Source organism: Asterias amurensis, chromosome 17 (genome assembly GCF_032118995.1).
Source record: "Asterias amurensis chromosome 17, ASM3211899v1".
Classification (NCBI taxonomy): Eukaryota; Metazoa; Echinodermata; class Asteroidea; order Forcipulatida; family Asteriidae; genus Asterias; species Asterias amurensis.
The window spans coordinates 8,711,498-8,736,971 of NC_092664.1; the positions used below are offsets into that span (position 1 = coordinate 8,711,498).

Sequence of the window (25,474 nt, forward strand, 5' to 3'; positions counted from 1 at the left end):
GCACTTGTAACTTTTGTAACTATCGTCAAGGATAACTTCTGATACATGTACTTTGGATCTTAGTGAAGCTTGGTTTTGTACACCATCACGATAATAATGCAAAGACAAATTCTGTGAGATGCTTTGAAACTCAGGGAGCCTATATTTTACATATAAATTTTATTATTATCGTCATTGTAACTATCGCCAAAGATAACTTCAGATACTTTGGATCCCAGTGAATCTGGTATACACCATCGTGATAACCATCTTTTGTGCATGGATAAATTCTACGCGTTGTCTTGAAACTCGGGTAATCTACATCTAAATTGTGTTACTATCGCCATTTATAATGGATACGGATGTCAATAAACCATGGTTTTGTACACCATTGTGATAACAATCCTGTGCATAGGAAAGTTCTGTGAGTTGCCTTGAAAACTCCGGAAGCCTACACTCCTACATGAAAAGTCCAGCTGGGATTTAAATTTGACCAACTTGAATACAGATGGATAGACACGGAACAGAAGGAGCTGTGCCTCTTAGGTTTTATTTCTATGGGACCGTCCAATTCATCTCATGACCATGTTGAATCAACTACGAGCGTATTTAAACACAAGCAAGCCTGACAGACTGTTCCACCTGTGCTTTATTTCTATGAGATCTTCAAGCCATGCTTTTTGAAAGAACAGTTAACCGTCATGCCGTGTGTGATAATCAACCTCGCTGTCTGACAAATCACCCAGGCATAATTTTGATACAAAGTCATCATCCTGAACACAGTTTCCCGAAATCCTGCCTACTGCTTGTCAACTGAAGAGTAACCCTATGATCACTTGTGTTACTTTGGGCAATGAGCATGTGTATCTGAAATCTGGTTATATACCGTATACATGTATATTTGTGCCTCTACTTGTGGACATTTGTAACTTTTACAAAAATGTTACATGTACAACACATCAAGTTATGCATGTCATTGAGGAAACCAGTAGTTAAATGTGTAATGGCCACCAGTGTAATGAGTGGCATGGAAAGATGAACCATAGGGCATCACATCACATTCATGTAGAATTGTTGGACAAAACATAAAATCTGTTTCAAAATAAAATGTTATTTTTGTTACTCAAACAAACTCAATAATGTTGAAATGCCATGAAAGTCCTTCAGACATTGACATTTAGGAAACCAGCAGTGTTATGTGAGTAACCACACAAATACCCATTTACAAATGTATGCAAGTTTATATGCAAAGATGATGCTTACCTGCATTACGAGTTGAGAGTGAGCGTAGCACCGCTCGTCTGACGGACGACCCTTGGTAGTTGAGGCCGGCTTCACTCTGGTACAGAGTTGAGCCTGTATCACTCTCGCCAGAAATAGAAAGACGATCCATGTCTTCTGTAGGGACTGATGAAAAACCAGAAGACTCATTCAATTAAATAACTATATTTGTGATGATCTATACCAAAACCAGGCATGGTTTAAAACTCTTTTTGAGAATTTGTTTGATAGGCATGGGGCATCACATATTGTAGAATTGTTAGAATGTTATCGACAATTTGTTACAGCTTTGGTTTTTTTTTTTTTTTTTTTTTTTTTTTTTTTGGGGGGGGGGATTACTCAAATAACTCAATAATGCTTAAATACTATAAATACTTAACAAAAATAACACCTCGCAGAAACAAAGTTAAGATCTTCTAATACCACCATGAAGTGGCTAAAAATATCATCAGATTGTCGGCAACTAACATTTATGATTTGTTAAATTTATTATTATTTATTTATTTATTTTGTCTTTATTTAACCAGGGTAGCCCCATCAATGAACTGTTCTCTCTGTTAAATCAGGAATAAAATAAAGGAAAGACATATTATTTGTGACCCGCTACGTGAAAATGAGTCTGATGTCGCCCAATGCATTATTAAGTAATGAACAGTTTAATGTGGGAAAAAAAAACAAGATTTAAGATTTATATTTGCATAGTTAACCTTTAGAACACTTACTTTTATGCAATGAAGCTATGAATACAACAATTGTGTGATCATACTTATATGTCTAATTTATATCCTTTTGCGCGAAATGGTAGTTTAAAACATCACTTTACTTGTAATTCGTTTTTCAGAAAAAATGATATATTGACTCATTTCAAATGGAAGTAACTCAGCAATGCGATACACCCCAAAGCTTAGACATATACCAAATTCTTGCTGTTGGTGTGTTCTTTCCAGCCATGCATATAACTCAATCCTTGAAAGTGTCAACATCTGACTCATTTTCACGTAGCGGGTCACATTTATGTATTTTACAAATGGCATGAATGATTGAATGGAAGCTTGATTATTGATACCTTTGTCTCCGTTGCCGTTCTCCCAACTGTACTTTGCCTCCATTCCCATAGCCTTAGCTTTCTCCATCTCAGTCAGTCGAGCTCTCCGACCTTCTTTCTTGTTGTTCTCTTTCTCAAAGTTGGAGCGTCGCATGTTAGACTTGGCCCACTTGCGGCTAGCCTGAAGCATGCAGGTGAAAGGAACAAAAGAGAGATGATTAGGTTTCTGAAGATATTTTTATCGGAGAAAAACTATGGGTAAACTGGCCGGTACAACCATGTATTAAAAAATTTAAAAAAAAAAATTTAAAAGTTAATTTAAAAAACAAACACATTGTTGGTTTTACCTGATTTCACAAATTATGAGAAAAGCAAAGTATTGTGTGTTTAAAAAACACACATTAAAGAACCCAAACTTCAAATCTGCACAAAAAGCAAGAAGTGTAAAAAAGGAGTAAACAATTATGAACACAGAGACAACAAAATGCACTGCTAATTTTATTGTGTGATTTTGTGGAGAGCATTCATCATAAGATGTTACATTAAATAAAGAAAGTAAACATATAATATATGGACAGCTCGTTGAGATTTTTTTAAATTGATGCAAAAAGCACACGTAAATATTATTGAGGATGCCCCTGGTTCGGCTGTTCCCATTTGGAATGTTCTCATTTGGACTGTTCCCTTTTGTCATTGTTTAAAGTGTTAAGTCAATAGGTGTGTATGTCCTGCCTGATTTTAACGTGCCTGCACATGTAAATTGGGCTGTTTGTGTTGTTTCCATTTGGGCTGTTCTTGTTTGGATTGTTCTTATTTCGACCCATTTGTCAAGTGTTCTGTCAAAATGTCCTGCCTGATAGTAATGTGCCTGGGATAGTTAAACAGTACGTGCCCATATCAGGATTGGGGGTTTGAAAATTAATGCCATAGCTCCTGTAAATTTGGCTGTTTGTGCTGTACCCATTTGGAGTGTTCTCATTTCGGCTGTTCTCATTTTGGCTGTTCCTATTTGGCTTTTTTCCATTTGGGCTTTTTCAATTGTTAACTATGTCCTGCCTGATTGTAATATAACACAGTACTTGTCCGTATCAGGATATCCCAGATAGTCAGGATTTACTTGATTAAGACTGACTTATTTCCGTTTAGGATTTGAAGCCGACTTAATTCAACTCTTGGATTTGGGAAGGATGTTATCATGATTGATAGACTTGTGAACTTGGAATTGGTGAGATTTTCTTTGTTGAAGTTTTACAATGTGTTGAAGGGATGGAATGATCAGTAAGATTAGGTGTGTTTTGTTGGTTCAGAAGATTTTTCACTGACACAGCTGGTAGACTAACTTTTGCAAACTTGTGAATGTATTGCAGTCTGCTCCACCAGCCAGCCTCCCAGTGGTTGATACCTAAATGCCTACATCCTTATGGATCATGAAGTGGGGTAACTCTGTTTCAGCCCCTAGGACTAGGTGGCAACGTTTTGGCATTTGATTATGGTCATAGCCCAAACCAATTAAGTGTAGCCATCACCTTGAAGTTGCTGTCGGGCCTTGTGATGTTCTACAAACCCTTTTTTTTTTTTTTGAACTCATATGGGTGAACCTTTGAATGAACTCTAAAATGAAATACTTAGTCATCGTGATTTGTAGATTTCTGACCCAGTAACTACTTGAGACCTATTCCCAAGGGGGCACCAAGGCCAGTTACCAATAATTCAACTTCTACTTCATCTGATTAGTCAAGGGGTTATTACCAAGAGATGCTACTGCTGATTATGTCAAGGGTAGTTTACTTAACAGGCTTTGTGATTGGTGTGTGTGGATGCTTAAGTCGGATGGATTTAGTAGGGATTGAAGGGGATTCAAGAGATTAACCAGGCTTGGCCGGGATAATTATGATATGAAACTTGATGTCTAGTTCATCTGATTAGTCGAGGGGTTATTACCAATTAGATGCTTCTGCTGATTATGTCAAGAGTAATAACTGAACAGGCTTTGTGATTGGTGTGTGTGGATGCTTAAGTCAGATGGATTAAGTAGGGATTGAGAGGGACTCAAGAGATTACTCTATGGATTAATCAGGCTGGGTCGGGATAATTATGATATGAAACTTGATTATTAAAGTACTCACCGATCGTCCCATTTCACTGGACTCAATCTGCTTGGCTGTACGGTACACAGATAGGATCTTAGTTGCATCTTGGAGAACTGCAAGGGAAATGAAAACCAAATTGTAAGAAAATGATTGAAGAAAGCTATCACAGGCCTGATACGAAGGCAATAAAGGGGATTGCCTCCCCGCCCGGGATCATTGCATTGGTGCCCCTGAAATGCTCCAGTAGAAACTTACAGTTTTCTCGTTGTGTGCCCTTTACCAAGGAGAAAATGCCTTGGTGCCCTTGCTCTTTCAAAACGAAACATGCCTGCGATTGCACTTGTCTTTCTTAGTATGAGATTGGCTTCACAGTTTTAAGTTCTACCCAACTTAGGCAATTGCTTTGTTGCCCCTTGAAATTCTCCAGCATTAGTGTAGTTTACCTAATGGAGGTGCCCTTTACTAAGAAAAACTGCCCTGCCCTTACTAAAAGTAAGAGCAAACTTGTTCAAATGCGCACATTTAGTCAAATCATGGTTGACCACTGGCTAGCAATGCAGTGCTGTACTCAATCGTTGACTCGTTTGTAAGTCAAGTCAACAATCAGTACGGTATTCAACACTTCCATTGCGGTAGGAAGTAGTAGTAACCTTTAACTGCTATTGCCAGGGATCACATCCAAGTTTTAGGTACAGCCTGGGAAGCGGCAGCAGAGGGATCACCTACAACTCATGTACACTGCAAATCTTACCTAGGAAGAGTTTTCTGTTTATTTTTGATTGTAAAGTGTGGATGGATAACTATTAAGGGCACCATAATATTATCAGCCTCAGTTATTGGCTCTCTTTGGTTATCCTTGGATTGAATGTTCGTGCCTTTTATTATTCAACTCTGCTGTAATGTTGTAGTTTCTTTTATCCAAATAATTAAACTCTGTAAATTTAAACCACCACTATGCCAAAAAACCCAAAGTGTGCCAAATTGTATATTGCCATGTTTCTCATCTCATATCACTAGGAAAGAGGTTATAAAGACTGACCTTAACTTAATATTGTTCATCTACATGAATTTTACATATGTAGGTGTTTTTACAGCATTTGTGTGCTCTTGGGAAATTCTGTAGTAGTTAGGCAGACTTCGATTAAGGTTAAGATATATCATTTGCTAAGCAAACACGGCACTCACTTACAATACTTTTGCCATAGCATGTCAGCTGATAGCCTAAATAAATTTTGCTAAGCAAAAATTTGTGTGCTAAGCAGCTTTATAATTGGAGCATTATGACTATAAATGTCAAAGCATGGTTAGCAGAGTTTTTGCTAAGTTCTAGTGGTGCGCCCATAGCATTTGTACACCTACCCATTTGAATGGCTACTTCAGGATTTACATCTTTAAATGTAACCATTGCTACACACACCAAACAAAAAATTAAATACATAAATTATTGCAAAAATTAATAACAGAATTTTAGATTATAAAACAAATGCATTGACTAGAATGCTAACTTGTGCTGCATTTTCATGCCGAGTCAGCATTTGTGAACACTCCTATTGACTGTGATGTCGACTCTGCGAATAAGGGCATTTTTCCCTTCTTTTTTCTATTCTTTTCTATGCGACGTCAAATCAAAATATGCCGAGAAGGTGAATTATTTCATCCCCATTCATAGTTGCTTGATTCAGATACATGTAGTCCCTAACTGACATAAAAAGTAAAACTACGTAGGAATGCAGGTTTTTCACAGACTTGTACGCTTGTTTTATCTTTGGTGCGATTTTTGGGGTTGTTGTTACTGTTCTTGTTGCTGTTTTTTTGGTACCCCTTTTGAAAATTAGAAGAAGAATATGAACTTACTGTGATAAACTCTGTAGGAGTGTTGGTTAAGAGACTTGTACGCTTGTATTGTCTCCTGAAATATTGATGTTTTTGGGGGGTTGTTGCTGTAGTTGTTTTGGGTTTTCTGGTACCCCTTTGAAAATGCTACGGATCTGAACTTACTTTTCGGATTATCCAGCCTGAGTGCAGGGAGAACCACAATGCTTATCCAGCACGGTGTGTTGATATCTTCCACAGCATCCTTGACAAAGCTGAGTGACACAACACATAACTGCTTCAGCCTCTTCTTGTCAATCTCTGACTGGTCGGATTTCTTAGCCTCCAGAGCCAGCTGGATCTTGTACTCTCTTATGTCAAACACCTGGATTACAGAAGAGGCAGTTTGTAGTTATTGTTGATTCGTTTTTTAACAGGAAGGACTGGGGGTTTCCCCTTGATGTTTAAATTTTGACATACATTACTTCATCATGTACAGTTCACTAGCCAGTAGCCGGGGATGCCTTGAGTTATGAGAAAGGTTACAGGAATGCTAGTGGCCCAATGACCAGGTCACTAACCTAAAGCACCCGATACGTTATTTTAAATGCGCGATTTATGGTAATATTTTTTAACATTTTCACAGTGATAGTAGCAGTGTTGTAAAACTGACTCAGGTTTGACATTGAGTAAAATTTCTAATGATTGGATTCAAACTCAAGTCTTAATGGTCAATCTCTCAGACTTCGACTAGACTGTTGGGCGGTCGGGTTGGGGTATTGCCAATTGCCATAGTTTACGCACCTTCCACCTTTAGAATCCTGGTTCAAATCCCGCCGGGGGCACTTTGTGGATTGAGTTTTCAGTTGTTACTGATCGTGAGGGTTTGTCCAATAATATACTTCTTTGGGGTTTTTCCTCCCACATCTAAAACTGAAACTTCCTTCCTTGTCTTCTCTCCAGGGGGTTATTGGCTAGAATCATGATTTTCTGAAAATCCTTGGCTACACAATCGGAATTATTTAAGTACATGTACAAGTATAAAAGAGTCTGCCATGGAGGCGGACTTGGGACTCAGTGTTTGTGACTCAAGAGCCAAATAATAATCAGATAGACATGTTAAGTTCCTGAGAACTTGGACTTGGACTTTGCACCTGAGGATTGAGGACTCGAATACAGGTCTGCTAGAGAATTACCTTCATTGGTTCGTTGGTTTCTAAATGTCCCATTCTCTCAATGAGATCGGCTGAGATGCAGTGGTTTTCAGGGTCGAAACAACCCTTGACGAACACCTCGTTCTTGCCCAGCCTGGTGGCCCACACATTGCCCTCTTTGTCCACCTCCAGTTGGACCCCCTTGCCGATGTGGTTGCGCACTTTCTCAGTCTGTTTGTCACGGAGGGGGTTGTGTAATGCACCAAAACCCAGTCTGAAGTAGTAGTAGAAGAAGTTATTGTTAGAGTACAGCTTGAGTTTAGAATTAGTTACGTGTGACACTCACATCACATGTTTATAAGAAAACAAAAGCCTGAACTTCCTATAAAGGCACGATTAATGGAAGAAACCAAGAACGCCAGAAAATATGAAATCATTGTGGAGATTACACTCCTTAAGGACAAAGCAATGATTGTTAGGTGTCTAGATTAAAGACACACAAGAGTCATGACAGGGACTCAAACCCACACTCTGCTGACCAGAAACACCAGGGGAAGTATAACAACAGGAAATGTCAGCCATTTTGAACATTGCTTGCTATACTTTCAAGATTCAAATCTTGATGGCCTGGCCCCAGAACCAAAAAAACTGTCTCTTGACCTACTCTGACTGTGTGCTAAATTCCATGTATGTAATTATATAAGCAAAAGCACAATCCCATCACCTAACTGCCATACTAGTACAATGGATTCCATGTATGATCGAGCCCAATGTCATAGAGCTGTTAAAGCAGAGCATATTGCTTAAAAATGTTCTGCTAGGCAGAATTGAGCAAATACTATAGTCACAATTGGACTTGTTACATGGTAGTTTGGCTGGTAACCTTATTCGTGTTAGAGTAATTGTATTATGCTTAGCAATGTTTGTGCTTTAGCAACTCATGGTTAGTATTTTGTGGATAGGTATCAATCAATTAAGATTTAACTTACCTGCCAGGATACTGAAATTTTGAGCCATCTATAATGACAGCAGGAGACTTGATGTTAAAGTCTACCAGTCGACATCTCTTCTCTAGGAAGTAGACCTTACCCCATGCATCAGGGTCTATTCTAGGGAGCTGGTATTCTAATTCACCAAGAAGCTCCTGTAGGGATAGGGTAGGATGTTAAAGGCACTGGACACTATTGGTAAATACTCAAAAATCATGTTAGCATAAAAACTTACACGTTAGTGATCAATGGAGAGCTGTAAATAGTATAAAACATTGTGAGAAACGGCTCCCTCTGAAGTAACACAGTTTTTTGAGAAAGAAGTAAATTTCCATTAAAGTATTTGAATTTGATTTTGTGACCTCAGAATTAGATTTGAGGTCCCGAAATCAACTTCATGTGACAAGGGTGTTTTTTCTTCCGTTATTATCTCGCAACTTCAATGACCAATTGAGTTCAAATTTTCAGTTTTGTTAATTTGTGCATATGTTGAGATACACCAAGTGAGAAGACTGGTCTTTGACAAATACCAATAGTGTCCAGTGTCGTTAAAGATACGTTTGGTAATCACACTTGGAATTAATGGCAATAACAACTTTTGGTTGGAAGCCTGTCAGCTTTTCACATCACAGTATATAGCATTTGAGACACATTTCACTTCGAAGTAATGTGGTTAAGTTTACAAATAGAAAAGTTGTTATGCCAAAACTTTACTGTAACTCAGTATAGTAAAGTTTCTCAGATTGTGTATTCCTATTAGGGATTATTTTCCCATTGTTGTCATATTCAAGACCATTCCTTTAAAAGATGCACTGTATGTTTAATTAAAAAAGATAAATTCTAACCTCTTCTATTCTGCTTTTCTTGGTGGGAATCTGAGCTCTCTCTGTAGCAGCACCATTCAATGCAGCTGCAGCTACAGGGACACCATAGCTGTATCTCTTGGGTGCTGTGGGAGGCGGTACCTTCTTGCGCTCCTTCTGCTCAACGATGAGTTTTTGCCTCTCATCGGTTTTGACTCGTAGCTCGCCAAGCAACATCTGAAAATGATTCCAAAGTAGACAATAAAACTGTTAAATAGTTCACCAATCAACACCAAGAGAAGCTAGTGAAACTAGTGTTATATTAGAGCTCACAAAGCAATTTATAAAAATGAGTCCAAAGTAGATATTAAAACTGAAAAATAGTTTATCGATCAACATATAAAAATGTGTCAAAAGTAGATATCAAAAACTGTTAAATGGGTCACCATTCAAGAACATTTATGAGTAGTTTGTAAAAAATCCATCTCAAAATGGTTCAAAATCAGATAATAAAACTGCTCGATTACTTTATAAAGTAGTTGCTCACCAAGCATACACACATATCAACTCACTAGAAGCTGTTTTTAAAGTATGTCACTAATCAACATCTTAATATCAAGAGTAGCTAGTGAAACACTAACATCTAAAAATTATTCAAAATCGGCTTGTAAAACTGTTTGATTGCTTTATAAAAGAGTAGCTCACCAGGCATACATAATATACTTTGAGTAAAAGTAGAAGATTGATAAAAAGCGCTTAAAAATTAATGATTTTAGGCACATGGAAACTAGATATTTGACCCCTCGAATTGCCAAATGCTCAGAGCTTTCGGAGCTTCGCCCTCGGACCCCCACATGGGCTCTGAACAGACCCCACAATCGATGATGAATATTTTTTTGTTCTCAGTAAACTTAGAAGATTGATGTTGGTCTCAATTGCTTTAAAAGTGTGTATTGTTTTCTGTGTTTTAGGAACACTGAGGCTTGATTGTTCAACTCTCACAACGCCAAAGGATCAGAGCTATTCCATTCATTCTATGAAAACCCCCAAACAAAAACACTTTAACAGACACAATCCACCCATAGCACAATCTGCACCTTGCCAGTCATGTATTGAGTGCCAAGCAAACTCGGGGAACGGCCCAAAAATAGTACATGACATTGAAGTAATAATGTTCTCATATGAAACGAGGTGGAGGAAGTGAGCAAACATTGTAGGAAGAAGTTTGGCTGACATTTTCCAACTGGGGGGTGGGGTAAACCATATCTTTGAAAACAAAATAATCCACAGGAAGTTATTCATCAGTTGGGAATAGACCAGGATATGATATAAGGGGACTACGGGACCACCCTATATGGCAAGCATGTGGTTTGCATGCTATTGCTCATAAAAGCTTTCCTGCAAAATCTTTAGGTAGCGTTCATAAAGTGTGAACAGTTACCGCAATCGATTACATTAAAGGCACCTAACACATTTGGTTGACTGTAATTGAATAATATATTCTAACTTTGTGTATCCAACATAATATGCATAAAATAAATCTGTGAAAATTTGGACTAAATTGGTCATAGAAATTGTGCGAGAGGGAGCCGTTTCTTAAAATGTTTTTAAGTACCAAAAGCTCTCCATTGCTCGTTACCAGGTAAGTTTTTATGCTTATAATGAGCAATGGTCACTAAAATAGAAGGTATACGGTTGGTAATCACTTACAACATTAATGCCAATATATAAACTGTTGGTTATATCGAAGCTTACAGCAGCGTTCGGTTACAGTAGAAAGCAATATGAGGAACATTTCAGATCAAAGTTATGTGGATATGTGCAAAAGATATCAGTTCTTATGCCAACAAAATTTTTAAAAATGAGAAGCGTTAATGTTGTAACGCTTCTCATATTGTGTACTCCGGATTGACATCATGCGTGTTTGCTCCGGACTTTCGGCGATATCTCAAAATCGTGACTAAGTTTTGAAATGACATTTTCACATGTATTAAGTTTTATTGTATTCGTCTACAATTTTTAGCTGGATTAATAAAATTAAAACAGTCGAAAGGTAAAAAAGAAGAAGAAGATACACTTATGATTTGCCTTAATTACATCAGCATCTTATAATCATTAAAGGTGCTACATAAAAGGGTCTAGAAACTCATAAACTTTCACCTTTTTTTTAAAAGTGCTTCTCGTTGTTCAAGTACATTGACCACGTTATTGGTGGAAACTGCGATGCATAAATAAGAGTCCAATATTCAATTGTGGCTCTTACTAAATAATTTGACATAAAGATAATTGAATAACAGTTTGTAATTTGAAAGAAGTTAACTTCATTGGTGCATGCATAATGTAGAAACGTTTACCGCATCAGTTTATAATGTACACCAATGTATAATTGACAATCACGTTATCGCCATCGATAACTTAAATATCATGCAATGTTACATCCATTTCACATAAGAAATTGTTCTGTAGCCCCATTTAGGCTCGTTAGGGGCAAACTTGCATAAACAAAAAATAAGATTGCGAAAGTTTACCGCGGTGGCTTATACCACTGTCTATATTATTTTAACCGTTTACCGCGGTCGTTGACATAAATATATAATTTGTAAACGTTTGTAGCAGCCACTTTTTATACCTGCCCGCATAACAAAACAAAAAGTGGAAAAACTATTACGTAATACGTGAAATTATACCCACAAATTGTATCATTACACTATATGTTATTTTATCTTATTGAACCCCACCAGCGGAATTGAACATAACAAACTGAAATACTGGGAAAACTGTGATTCATCTAATAAGAACAGATCGGGGGTGGGGGTTGCTTAGAAAGTGCATGCTTCGTACTTACATTGCGGGCTTGCTGCCTCCTACTTACACTGCGAGCTTGCTTCGTACTTGCATTGCGAGCAGGCAATGGTCTCATAGTTATACAAGCCATATTAATTTTATCAGAAATTTAAGTACGATGTTTAACAGAGGGTTGTTGGACAACTAAATGAAGCCACTCAAGTAAAACAAAACTTATATAACCCGTGGTGGATTTGAACTCCTGATCACCTGTGTGTCTTTAGGTGTCTCCATGACAGCAAGTGCTGCGTCACATCATGCTAGGAACTAGATGTAAGGGAAGATGACTCACCCACGCAATGGCCATGATCTTGTACTTAAAGGTACTGGACAATATATTGGTACCAAGTTTGAAAGGCAGTGGACAATATTGGTAATTGTCAAAGACTAGTCTTCACACTTGGTGCATCTCAACATATGCATAAAATAACAAGCCTGTGAAAACACCATTGTCACACGAACTTGTGTGCTTTCAGATGCTTGATTTGGAGACCTCAATTCTTAACTTGAGTTCTCGAAATCAAGTTCGTGGAAAACTACTTGTTTCTCGAAAACTACGTCACTTCTGTTTCTCACATAACACAATGTTTTATACTGTCAACCTCTACCCTTTACTCGTTACCAATAATGAGGTGTTATGCTGATAAATATTTTGAGGAATTACCAAAAGTGTCCACTGCCTTTATAGGTGTTGGGCGCGATCGGTCAATCTGCGCGATCAACCGATCGCGCTGCGCTATTGAACGATCAAATTAAGATCAATTGGTCGCGCAGCAATCGGTCGATCGCGCAACAATCGGTTGATCGCGCAACAATCGGTCGATCGCGCAATGACATCTTTGCGCGATTGACCGATTGCGCTACGAGTATTTTTTTCCCGTTATCAGCGGATCGCGCAGGAAAGGCTTTGCGCGATGTACCGATCGTGCAGGAATGGGTTTGCGCGATCGACCGATAGTGCAGGATAAGTTTTGCGCGATCAACCGATCGTGCAGGAAAAGTTTTGCGCGATCTACCGATCGTGCAGGAATGGGTTTGCGCGATCGACCGATCGTGCAGGAATGGTTTCGCGCGTTCGACCGATCGTGCAGGTAAACTATTCCTTGGGGCGATTTCTCAAAGCAAAGCAATAAAATTCATAGCAGGACAAATTTTCAGTATCACCATAGTGATTTATATAGTGACGTCACACTACGATTGATTTGCAGTTACAATCAATGTTACATCTTTGTGAATTCGGCCCCTGAACATCAGCCGATCGCGCCAAACCATTCCTGCACAATCGGCCGATCACTCATAACCATTCCTGCACAATCGGCCGATCGCGCAAAATCATTCCTGCACAATCGGCCGATCGCGCAAAACCATTCCTGCACAATCGGCCGATCACTCATAACCATTCCTGCACAATCGGCCGATCGCGCAAAATCATTCCTGCACAATCGGCCGATCGCGCCGAGCCATTCCCGCACGATCGGTTGATCGCGCATGTTCGTTTCCGAATGTTGCGCGATCGACCGATTGTTGCGCGATCGACCGATTGTTGCGCGATCGACCGATTGCTGCGCGATCGACCGATTGCTGCGCGACCAATAGATATTTCAATAGCGCAGCGCGATCGGTCGATAGCGCAGCGCGATCAACCGATCGCGCAGATTGACCGATCGCGCCCAACATAGGCACTAGATACTATAATATTGGGACTTAGTTTTATGAGGAATATCAATTCCTGCCTCCAGAGCTCTCCTGAGTTATTTCCAAGTTTAATTAGTTTCTTCTTGTAATCCCTTATACCTAGGGCGGCTTAAGGCCAACTGTTTGGGGCAAACTTGCATTCAAAAACAATTTACCCAAAACAAGCAATGGAGAGCTGTTGATATAGTATAACACATTTTGGGAAACATCTTCCTCTGAAGTAAGGTTTTTTTTTTTTAAGTAATTTCTCACTTAAATAATAAAATACTTCAGCTGAAGCATTTTGTTATGCATCTGATTAAAAGCACACAAATAATGCGACCAGGGTGTTTTTTATTCAAGCGTTATTCTCCTGCAAATTCAATGACCAATTCAGCCTTTTGTTATATGCCTATTATGTGGAATAAACCAAGTGAGAATACTGATCTTTGACAATATTTGACCATACCAGTCCACTGCCTTTAATGATCAACTTGAACTCTATAGTTAGACTAATTTCCCCTTATAGGGTGGAAGGGGCTCGGTTGGTTGGATAAACTATCCACGGCCTCAACATTGTCCTTAGCACTGTTAAGAATTTGACGTAAACCAGACTAAACTCTGTGGCGGCTTTTTCTAAACTGGGACAAGAATGCGTAAAAATAGAAAGTGTTCCCTGTATTTGAACTCGTAATGGGGTCCCTGGATATTGGAGTGGGTAACTGTCTTGATAGAATTTGGACTGTGTAGGTTCAAAGGAGGTTTAAACCTTGTTGAAAATAGTGGACGAATTGGCACGAATGTGGTTAAGGATGTGTGTTCTTTGTAGTGTTATATAGTTCAAACCGACTTGTTTTACTGCTATCCTACGAAGAGTTCCACATAATGTAAGGATGTTTAATCCGATGTGGACTTTGAATACTATGTCCACACATTATTATTTACAGGGTTAAAAAATAGAATTATTTGTCCACACAGTGACTGCACCACGGAGTTTCTGGAGGGTGTTATAATATTGCAATGGTGCATATGTTTCTCAGATTGATTGTAACTACTTCTTTTGGACCTACCGAATGAGTTGTTGAACTCACTATTTGTCATCATTGTGTCTCCATGTTTTTGCGAAGTTTTGGCAAATGTAACTTCCGACGAGGCCGCATTTAAACTTGGGACATCCTTCCGGGTCGCCCACTTATGTGTCAGGTGCTATATCCCCCCCATGATTTGATAACAGTATCAGTATGCAATCAGCAGAACAGCAACGTAGGTACCGCCGGTTCATTTACATCAATATCAAACACTCAAGTGTAAGTTTTGTTGTATAATGTTGAATGTTCTAAATTGGGATACACTCAAATGACTGCCATGTACGTAAGCGTAAATTATGCGTCATTTACACTAAAATTATACCCTAATATACATGTTAGGTGTAGCTAATACCTTTGTAAAGGAAAAACCTCTTAAATATATAGAAAAAAACACATTCAGGGAGGAAGTACGGTGATTACTCACAATAAAAAATTACCTTAAAACGTAGTACTGGGTTTAAGAGCACTGGTGAATGCTGACATTCAAAAGCATTGTTAGAAACGACCTCTTTTGAAGTAATGTACTTTTAGAGAATGGATATTGTGTCCTCCCCCCCCCCCCCTTTACATCTGAGAAGGCTTCAGGCATTTGAAAGCACATCATATGAAACAAGTACTTCAAACATACCTGTCTCCTTTTAGCTTCAAATCGTTCCTTGTCCATTTTGTCCAGCTTGGCCATCGCCCTGTAGAACCTCTCGTTGTAAACTTCCACCTCTTCCAGAAACTCCAGCAGAGCACCTCGTTGCTTCCAGCCCCTCTCCCGGACCGATCGCGTGTATTTACGGCCGATCCTACCGCGCGCGTATCGCTGGCAGGTGACGATGCTCGCGGTGAGTTGGTCGAGACGTGTGTCGAGTTTTTCGGAGTGCCAGTACTTCAGAAACACCTGGAGAAATTGATGCAAATATTTAGGTCGATATTGTTGCGTTGAAATAAGAATAATAATAGTACGTTTTTTACTCTCTTTTTACCCCAATTCCTCCGCAGTTTGTGGCTTTCGAGTGCAAAAGTTATCGTATAGAATAGATCGAGTTTAAGCATCAGATCCCGCAAACGAACGCTCTTGCAAATCAATCAAGCTAGCCGTGAGTTTGTTTTCGAACTTGGCGATCAAAATTGACGAAATTTGATGTAGAAAGCCGGCTTTTATACGTTCTCATCGTTATATAATTGTTAGAGCAATACCACGTGCGAATAAACGTAGAGTTTGCGGTATGAAAGAACGCGCTTTTTCTAAATTCGACAACCGGAACAACGTCACAAAACGATCGGCCGAGATGGACGCAGATTGCTGACACTGAAACCTGATTTTGGGGAGCAACATTTCTCCTAGAAGAGGGACAATGAGTTCGCAATATATAGCAGAAGCTATGGTGTAACACACTTAATAGACTCCCATACGGCAATCGATTCTAACAAATGATGGTAAATATTCTTCTAAATAATACTCAAAATATTATCATAGCCTCTCAGCCTTTTTGAAAACCAATCAATTATATTTTCCGACCACTGGAAACTTTTGATTTCTGTACAATTTTTTTGGCAGCGGGTCAGCCGTTACGACTTTTTGCTAAGTACCTGAAATAATACCCACGAAAATGCAGTGCGTTGTCAATGCCAGTTTTCATGAGGCACTCTCCAAATTCCTAACTTTAAACCCTAAATGTACCACCTCTAAAAAGCTGAAGCATAGAGCCCGGGTTCGTATAGATTATTGTATTTACACAAACTTTAATTGCAGGACCCCACAACGAAAGTAACTGTGGTTAAAAACACAAAAATATATGTGTTAGTTGCACTTGCATTTTTGCCATTTTTTTTTTTTAGTATGGTGTACCCGTAGGAATTTAAGTTGCCGTAGCCGGGATACCATGACAGAGGGGTTTCTATTTCCAAAGCATGTAAAACGACTAATGGGCAGCATTTACCCGGTCAGTGACCCTTGTGCTTGGTACTTGATGAATTCCTTAACATAACCATGTTTGCTGAATTCGGTGGAAATTAAGTTTTTATTGCATAAAACGCAACATGATATACCACCATAGAGCAAGATGACTTTACAAATAATGAATTTTAAGTTTTGTTTCCCCATTTTTTTCATGATAAAACAAAATCATTACGCCTGACAATGAACTTGTGATATAATCACTCATCACAGCCATTAATCCATTAGGCTTACATACGTCTCTGTGACGTCGAAGGCAGCGCATGAGCCCACCCTTGGGAGTAACAGACTGAGCATGTGTTTGTAGTCTTTACAGATAATACGTCTTGAAGTACGTCTAGATTAACTTATTTAGTCAAGTCTTGTTTGGGAAGGTGGTATAATCCAGGGGCTCAATTACACATAGCGATGGTCAAGATAACATAACAACGTAACCAGTATATGAACGCCACGATGAGTTAAGACATTCCCCCCTTGTCTATTTTTAGACGGTGACGTCTTAAGTCCCATCCAGGTACGTTGAAAAGGATGAACTCAGGGTGACCCGTAATCTATACACGTCAGATAATCAATATCATATTTATTTTAGGCACTTGGTGACGAAATTGTGCGAAATGATGGCTCTTCGTTTATCAACATATTTTAAGTGAACGTTTAAAAAAAAACATTACTACTTTCACGAGGACTCTTATTGTAAGAGTGCTTTTAAGTGTCTTTGAAAAACAATATTTATTTATAATTAAACGAGTTTTAAAATTGTCATGATTTTGCTCCAACTTTGTGACGGTCTAGAATAATTTCAATGTTACCCTAGTAGGCCCCTAAACAAAAGTAATAACATGGAGTGTTACAAATTAAATGTGGAGTATTAAATGAATACAATTTAGTTTTCGGTATAGTAACACGGAAATAACTGCGTTGTGAAGTTTTGTCTCAATGGAAAATTTAGCAAGGCCTATACTCGAGATTCCATCCGTGACAAGTTTAGGTAAAACAGAAAACTACATTTGACAGTTGCCGGGAATTTGTTTCCCAACGATGGTCAGCCAATTAGTTGTACCCGCAAGAACAACTATAGTAGTACATGTACTTATGACTCACTCAATGCAAAGCTTTCAACACCACTTCCAAAATAAAGTTGTTGGCGAATGCGAATTATACCCAAGAGCTGAATATTAAACCAATCCTTACCTTTGTTTTGCCGATCTCGAACCCCGTCAGACCAGCCGTTTGAAGTATTTTCTTGCAGGGGCCCGGTCCAACCTTTAAGGGCGCAGACAGTGGGAACGCTATGAACTTATACCTGTCAACGAAGTATACGAAAACGTAATCAAACATTCAACCCGGATTTTGAGATTTCAGACGGTTGTAAAACAATAAACAAAATTGCACTGGTCAAAGAAAAAAGATCGTAAACGCTGACCGGGGTCCAAATGAACAACTGATTGATCCTGTCACCACGTTTCAACTGGTAATATTTGAACTGCAAATAACAACTGAATAAGGCGTTTACACTGACTCTATTTAAATACACCACCATAGACTTCAATGTCGGTGCTTTAGATATTTGCGCATTAAAATAATCGAACGGTTAAAGAAAAACTAAAGTATGTGGAGTGTGTGATCGCGGAAATATTGGTCATGATATCGCATGCAACCTTTGGGACAGACTTTAAGCATAGTATACTGCTGCATGCCCAAAACGATGGACGTATTTTTTTCAGTTCTAAATTGAATTGCTTTGGTTGCAGCTATGGCTAAATCGCCGAGTCACCAAATGTAACAACATTTAACGTGTAGCAAGCAGCCATAGCCATAAGTCAAAGTCATACAATGTTCCTACGGCCAAAATTAATATATTATTCTCTCTTGTAAAATAGCATTGTTATTGGTTTCTTCTTTATAAATTGTTGTTATGGCTTTGTAATGTTTTCTTGAAGTATGGAAATAAATGTGAGTTTGAATTGGGGGAAAAAATACCTTCTTATAAAATCTGCGAAGACTAATCTAGACGGGAAGCCCATGCGTCTTATCTTGATGGTCTCAAGCACGCCGGTGTACTGCAGCTGCCGTTGTACGAGCTTGTCTTCGAATACATCATTCTGACTCCGACTGTTGGGTTTGACGCAGCGGACGAACTGCGGTTCCGCACCGAGCATTTTGGCCATTAGACCCGTCAGCGATTGCTAGACGTGAGGAAAATAAATATTGTCACTTTTTGGTTGTTGGTACGTCCAGATGTATGAAAAAAAGTGCGATATTGTGACATTAAGGGCACACAGGCCTACCTTTAATTTCATACACTCAACCAACTTGATTTGCCCACATTAAACTGAGCAGTTTTAGTGCACTTACTGAAAATAGTTAGAGGGTCCTTCTTCTAACCAATTTAATATTACTTTAAATGTATGTTTTATTTGCCCTTTTCGAAGTTACTGTTTCGTCTCCGTAAGTAATTTGGAAAATACCTGCACGTGCAATCTGTTTTTTTTTTCTTCTAGCGATTCTGTCCCCCATGAAATCAACATGTTGGGCTGAATGATCATGATTCGAAAGAGGGCGCTATCAGAAGAAGTTTGTACACAGTTCGCCATATGGGGGACAGGATCTCCGGGAAACATAATCTCCTGCGACCAAGCCGGTACCGAAACTGTTTGGCAATATTGTCTCATACTGATAACGGTCTCTGATCTTACCTTGAAATGTGAGCCGATAGAGGGCAGTGTTCGCCGTTTATTTTTGTCTTCTTTCTGCTTCTGCTTCTGTTGTTTTTCGTCTTTCATTCTGTAGGCGGGTTCAGAAGAAGTTACATCAGAATTTTCTATAATGATCATTGATAGATCAAAATCTAGTCCGAATTTGTCGATTATAATGCAATTAATTTGTTGAACGGTTCAGTGGAAATTGTTTTTCTCTTATTGGCGTTGACGAGTCTTTGTTGTAATGTAATGACGTCATTAAGTTTTGCTGCTTCAGTGTGGACATAGTCAAGTCTATAGTTTTTAATGGAGCTTCCTTTAGTAAGGTACCTTTTATGTTCCATATGTGAATACAACAATCCAGAAAGGTAACATATTTTTTTACTGGAGTGTATGCCTTGGTTTGGTTGAATTGAATTGATCAGGGAAACAAAATGGCTACCAACATTGTCTTTCATTGTAACTAATAAGATTACGTAAAGGTAAATTATGTACACCAACAACAATCTGTACTTGAACCAATGAGGTAGAACCCAGTCAGTAAAGGGAGACTTTAGTCTGGTAACTTTTAATCTACAGTGGACTTACTGCTTCCTGAGTTTCCTTGTTGCGGCGCGAGACACACTGACTGTCCCATCATGGATGATTTTAGGAGGTGGCTTGCATAGGAGGATGTCTTTCTGACTCTGGGGTACTGTGAACGGTTCATGTGGGTTCCTTTATGGTCGAGTGAAAGGGAAGTACGTTTGGTTATCAGTTTAAAATTAGTTGCAATGACAACTAACATGTACTTAGTGGTTAGAACTACAGCAGCTTTCGATATGTGTAATAGAGAATAATTTCACATATCAGTTGTTATCCCCAACATTGTTTTATCCCCAAACGTTTCTCAGATTGTGTATTCCAATTACGGATTCTTCTTCGTGCTTAAAGACACTGGACACTATTGGTAATTGTCAAAGACTAGCCTTTACAGTTGGTGTATCTCAACATATGCATAAAATAAGCCTGTGAAAATTTGAGCTCGCTCAATGATTGAATGATTATCGGTCGTCGAAGTTGCGAGATAATAATGAAAGAAAAATAACCCTTGTCACACCAAGTTGTCTGCGTTTAGATGGTTGATTTCGAGACCTCAAGTTCTAAATCTGTCTCGAATTCAAATTCGTGGAAAATTACTTCTTTCTCGAAAACTATGGCACTTCAGAGGGAGCCGTTTCTCACAATATTTATACCATCAACCTCTCCCCATTACTCGTCACCAAGAAAGGTTTTATGCCAATAATTATTATGAGTGATTACCAATAGTGTCCACTGCCTTTAAACATAGCCTCCCCAGATTCTCGGCGATATCTGAAAAACGCAACCACCTTTTGAAATAAAATTTTCACTGGTTAGTTTGACTGTATATTCTTCATTTATACAAGATTAAAACAACCGAACGGTTCCAAAAAACAAAGGTATACCTTTGCCTTTAAACTTACGTTTCCACGGATGATTCAGTCTCGCTCGTACTGAATAGATACCTTAAGAGTCCATGCTCACTGTGTAGCATGCTCTCTGTCATGTTAGCACTTAATGTATCACGGTTCTTCTCTAGGAACCCTTGGGCGTCGTACCAAAGCTAATATCAGGAAAAAGGAACATTACAGTAATACAAAAAAAGACATGTATAGGATTGATAGGATTCACACCAAGGGTGGATTTACAATTATGAAAGGCATTTATTTGGCGTAAGGGCCACTTGTACACGAGGCAATTTAGGGGCAACCAGTTCCAGGCAATCTCCAAGAAGAATAGGCATTCCTATTTGAATGTTAACATTTGTCTTTTGTGGATCGTAAGACAATGTTTTAAAATTGACTCATGTGCTACCAAAGTGGTCCTGTAGCATGCACTGCAGTTGGTTGCCTGCAAAAGTTGCCTGCAAAAGTTGCCTGCAAAAGTTGCCTCATGTGACAAGGCCCTAATACGTAAATTGTAGAGACTGAGCATGTTGTATGGGTAATTTTGGGGGGCATACTTATTGCCCATATTACACTTTTCCTCTATAGCTCACCGGAAATGTATCCAAAATCCAACGTACAGTTTACCTTGCCCACCGCAATTCACACCACCCGCAATTTACGCCTGCGCCCACCGGCACCTATAATACCCCCACCGGCAAATTACCCCAGAGCCCACCGACAATTTATCCCCTGCTCACGGGCAAATTACCCCATATATAGCCAGCTGGAAATTTACCTCTAGCCCATTAGCAATTTACCCTCTAGCCCACCAGTAATTCACCCCTAGTCCACGGGCAATTTACCCATCCCACGGGCAATAATAACCACTAGCAAACGGGCACTTATTCCCCTAACCAATCAACAGCTTTCCCCGTAATATAGTTGTACAAAATGACAAGGGAGAGTGCTCCCTTGTTATAGGCCTAATTACTCACTTCTCCTGCGTAGTGAGTGATTCCGAATTTAGTCGTGTGTCCCCGGGCCTTCTTCTCCTTCAGAAAGTTGCTGTTCTTGCCGTGGTTGCTAACCACTTTGTTGACAAACGTGACGTCAGAGGCCTGTGGGAACCGGCTCTCCTCGTCCAGTATGGAGAACAGACCGAGTGGTTTCTGTGAATGATGCAAACATTTTTGAAGTGGAAGAAATAATCACTTATTTAATGTTTATTAAATTAATTATAAAACGTGGCATGGCTTTGTCCTGTGCAGCAGATTATTCCAGTATTTTTTGGAAGAACCGTTCGATTGTTTTAATCCTATTATAAATGTAGATATAGAAACTAATATCTGGAAAATAATTGAGTGGTTTCATTACCATAAATTATTTGTAACACTATAATTAAATTACTCACAGCAAGAAAAAGATCGAGGACCGGTTGGTTGTCCTGGAACTTAATCTTAGCATGGGACACCCCTTCGCTGGCGTACTCAGTCAGCTCCCATGCGAAGATTCGCTGATTGAAGTAGTACTGAAGCTGCTCATTGGTGACATTGATGCACAGCTGCTCAAAGCTGTTCGTCTCGAAGCTTTCAAACCCATAGATGTCTAGGATACCAACTTCGTAGCCCTGCGTTCCCCTGATATATATGTAGATGATTTAATATGATTAGGCTTGATTTTAATATTGATTAGATAATCAGATTAATTATCATCTCGGGCACAAAGTCTTTGGTTAATCATGTGCCATCGACGTGTAGTAGAAAGCTACCAATGGTATCTCCGTTACTTACCCATGTTGAGGATCTGGGGCTATGAGTGTGTTGATTTGCCGTACGATCCATGTAAACAGCCGGCTGTACAGTGCCTTGGCCAGGGCATCGCGGCCGTCGTTTGCTTGAGCTACAGTCTTCAACGTTAGAATCTGCTCTCCTGAAATCGAATAGTTTGTACTTTAGAGACGTTGGGACTAAAGGTTCTGTTCCCTGAGGATTTGGGACTGGGCCAAATTTCATAGAGCTGCTAAGTACACAAATTTGCTAAGCATGAAATTGCTTCTTTGATAACAACAGGATTACCAACCAAATTTCCATTTGTTGCATATTGCTTGTTACTGGTATTTAGCTGTTGTTTGCTTATTCTGAAAATCATGTGAACATTTGGTTGGTACTCTTGTTTTTATAAAGGAAGAAATTTCATGCTAAGCAAATTTTGTGCTTAGCAGCTCTATGAAATTGGGCCCTGGTTGTATGGACTCAATCAGAAACTCAGAGGAAATGTTTTCATTTCAAATAAAAATTGACGACCTACCTCGTGTATGTGATACATTGGATACTAGTGCCGTTGCCATCTCAACCACATCCAATCCAAGCAAGTTGCACACTGGATAAAAGGAAGAAGGTTTCAAAATATTATACACACAAAAATCGTCAAGAAGTCGTCTTTTATAGCAGCAGGGCAGCCCCCCCCCCCGCCCCAAGAAATTGAAATTGAGAAATTTGGGAGAAATTGAAACTTACCAACTTTGAGTATGTATTCATCAACAATAAATGAACCTCCCGTTTCCTCATCGAAGTCAAAATCAATATCAGCGATTTGAATTACCGCCGATAAGATGGTGAATATCATCCAGATATCCTACAAAGTGAAAACAATAAACAATAAATATCTCAGGAATATCTAGTTATAGACATAGTATTGTAGGTTTTTGTCCATTATACCAACATTGTGTTAAGGTTTAGAGCCTGTGAGGTCCGTGTTTGAAAATAAAAGACGTTCAAATCTTTTGAAACTGTTGGTGACCTTGTGGAGAATGTTGGTAAAAATGTGAGGGCGTTCGCGTCGTATGAAATTAGTCTTGATTGAAGCCTATTACAACCTTCATATCTTGTATAGTTATATTTGAAAGACGATCATATCTTATGAAATTATATTGACTTTTTGAGTGGAAGACTACTCCATGATATCTTGTAGGTTTATTTAAAATACGAGGACGTTCAAATCTTATGAAACTAGTCTTTACTTCAATGAGTGAAGCCTTGGAGCTCCATGATACCTTGTATAAAAAGGGGGACCTTTGAATATAAACTAGTCTTTACCTCTTGAGTGAAGCCTACGAGCTCCATGATATCTTGCAGCTCGTCGTACATTTTCTGGTTGAACAAAAACTCTTCTTCGCTTTCATACACATTCTGACCACCAGCAGCATTTATTATTCTATAAACAAGAAAATAGTTAAATATTTTGTAATCCCGCAATCGAGTTCTTTTCATGGTCACCTTTAAATATTGTTTTTATTTAATTCGTAATAATTGTTAGCATAAAAGTTTACGAGTAGGGGAGCTGTTGATGAAACATTGTGATGAGAAACGGCTCCCTCTCAAGTTACTTGAGAAAGAGGTAATTTCTCACTCAAATAATAAAAGGCTTCAGGCCTGAAACAAGTGTGTTTTTCTTGCATAATTCTCTTGCAACTTTGACCACCAATTGAGTTCAAATGTTCACATGTTTGTTATTTTTAAGCACGTGTTGTGATGCACCAAGTGAGAATACTGGTCTTTGACGATTACTAAAGGTGTCCAGTGCTGATTGCACTGTAATTCCAAGTTATTATGTAAATCAGTGTTGTGGCAACATACCTGTGTTTTTCAGGGGGTGACAGCAGTAGGTTCAACAGCTGTTGTTCAGTCAGTCCAGCAAACATGTAGTAGAAGATGTGGAAGTTACGTTCCCGTTTGCCTTGGTTAACCACGCGAGATTTCTCGAGAAGATACTGATCAATTGTTGCTGAAAGAGAAACCATGAATATTATTATCGTTTAAAAATCGATGTCCTGGCAAATAAAGGGGTCTTTAGAACATCAGGACGTTTGGGTACATGTGAGTTACTTACCCCCTACTATTCGTCCATCGTGTGTAAATTTCAGTTCTAGAAATTTGCCGAACCTGCTTGAGTTGTCGTTCATAGTGGTCCGAGCGTTGCCGAATGCTTCCAACAGAGGGTTCACCTGGAGCCACAAAGTAATACAGTAATGGAAATTTACTAGCCAGAACTCTAGCCAGAAGTTGCTGTTAGTATATAGCTATATGGCCAATCTGATTACAGACAACCTAAACCGGGACAAACCCCTCTCTCTATGACAAGTGTTCTGCTTTCTATGTAGTGTCCACCAGAAAACACACTTTACCTACGGACTTTAATATATTTTTTGAAGAGAAGGCCTAAACAAAAATGTCAAAAAAAAAATCGTACCTGTAAAATCTTTTCCTGTAGACGTTTCTTTTGACTGTTACAATGGCTGATGATGTGACCAATCAGGTACTTAGCGCTCTCAGTCTTCCCCGCTCCTGATTCGCCACTGATGACGCAACATTGGCGCATGCCCAGTCGCTTCATACTGCTGTACGCTTTGTCTGCTACGGCAAAGATGTGGGGTGGCAGGGCCTGTCTGTATTGTAGGTTCGTGTAGGAACATGATATCTGAAAGTAAAAATTGTCAATCGGTCAACAAAATAAATTAAGATTTCTTTGATATCCACATTTTACATTGACTTTAGTGATCCCATTGAAACCGTAAGGGAGATCATAACGTCCACCGGGGACGTACTTAAACCATGTCTCTCC

The 25,474-nt window shown here is 39.0% G+C and overlaps 1 protein-coding gene across 2 annotated transcripts in view; it reads right to left on the reverse strand.

The window, feature by feature from the left end:
* The window catches only part of LOC139949640 (myosin-IIIb-like), a 39,137-nt gene that overhangs the window by 2,416 nt on the left and 11,247 nt on the right, over window positions 1-25,474 (reverse strand). Inside the window, exons 4-26 of one of the 2 annotated variants that reach the window (XM_071948090.1) lie at window positions 25,103-25,330; window positions 24,743-24,857; window positions 24,490-24,637; window positions 23,950-24,067; window positions 23,371-23,488; window positions 23,162-23,233; window positions 22,645-22,783; window positions 22,266-22,491; window positions 21,850-22,023; window positions 20,891-21,030; window positions 19,995-20,123; window positions 19,404-19,491; window positions 18,688-18,893; window positions 17,899-18,010; window positions 15,388-15,648; window positions 9,196-9,390; window positions 8,351-8,505; window positions 7,404-7,635; window positions 6,394-6,592; window positions 5,755-5,802; window positions 4,432-4,508; window positions 2,327-2,486; window positions 1,243-1,386 (exon numbers count right to left, since the gene is read on the reverse strand). In XM_071948090.1, the coding sequence (XP_071804191.1) occupies window positions 1,243-1,386; window positions 2,327-2,486; window positions 4,432-4,508; window positions 5,755-5,802; window positions 6,394-6,592; window positions 7,404-7,635; window positions 8,351-8,505; window positions 9,196-9,390; window positions 15,388-15,648; window positions 17,899-18,010; window positions 18,688-18,893; window positions 19,404-19,491; window positions 19,995-20,123; window positions 20,891-21,030; window positions 21,850-22,023; window positions 22,266-22,491; window positions 22,645-22,783; window positions 23,162-23,233; window positions 23,371-23,488; window positions 23,950-24,067; window positions 24,490-24,637; window positions 24,743-24,857; window positions 25,103-25,330 (3,484 nt within the window). The remainder of the gene's footprint in view (window positions 1-1,242; window positions 1,387-2,326; window positions 2,487-4,431; window positions 4,509-5,754; window positions 5,803-6,393; window positions 6,593-7,403; window positions 7,636-8,350; window positions 8,506-9,195; window positions 9,391-15,387; window positions 15,649-17,898; window positions 18,011-18,687; window positions 18,894-19,403; window positions 19,492-19,994; window positions 20,124-20,890; window positions 21,031-21,849; window positions 22,024-22,265; window positions 22,492-22,644; window positions 22,784-23,161; window positions 23,234-23,370; window positions 23,489-23,949; window positions 24,068-24,489; window positions 24,638-24,742; window positions 24,858-25,102; window positions 25,331-25,474) is intronic. The other variant, XM_071948091.1, reaches the window with a different exon arrangement.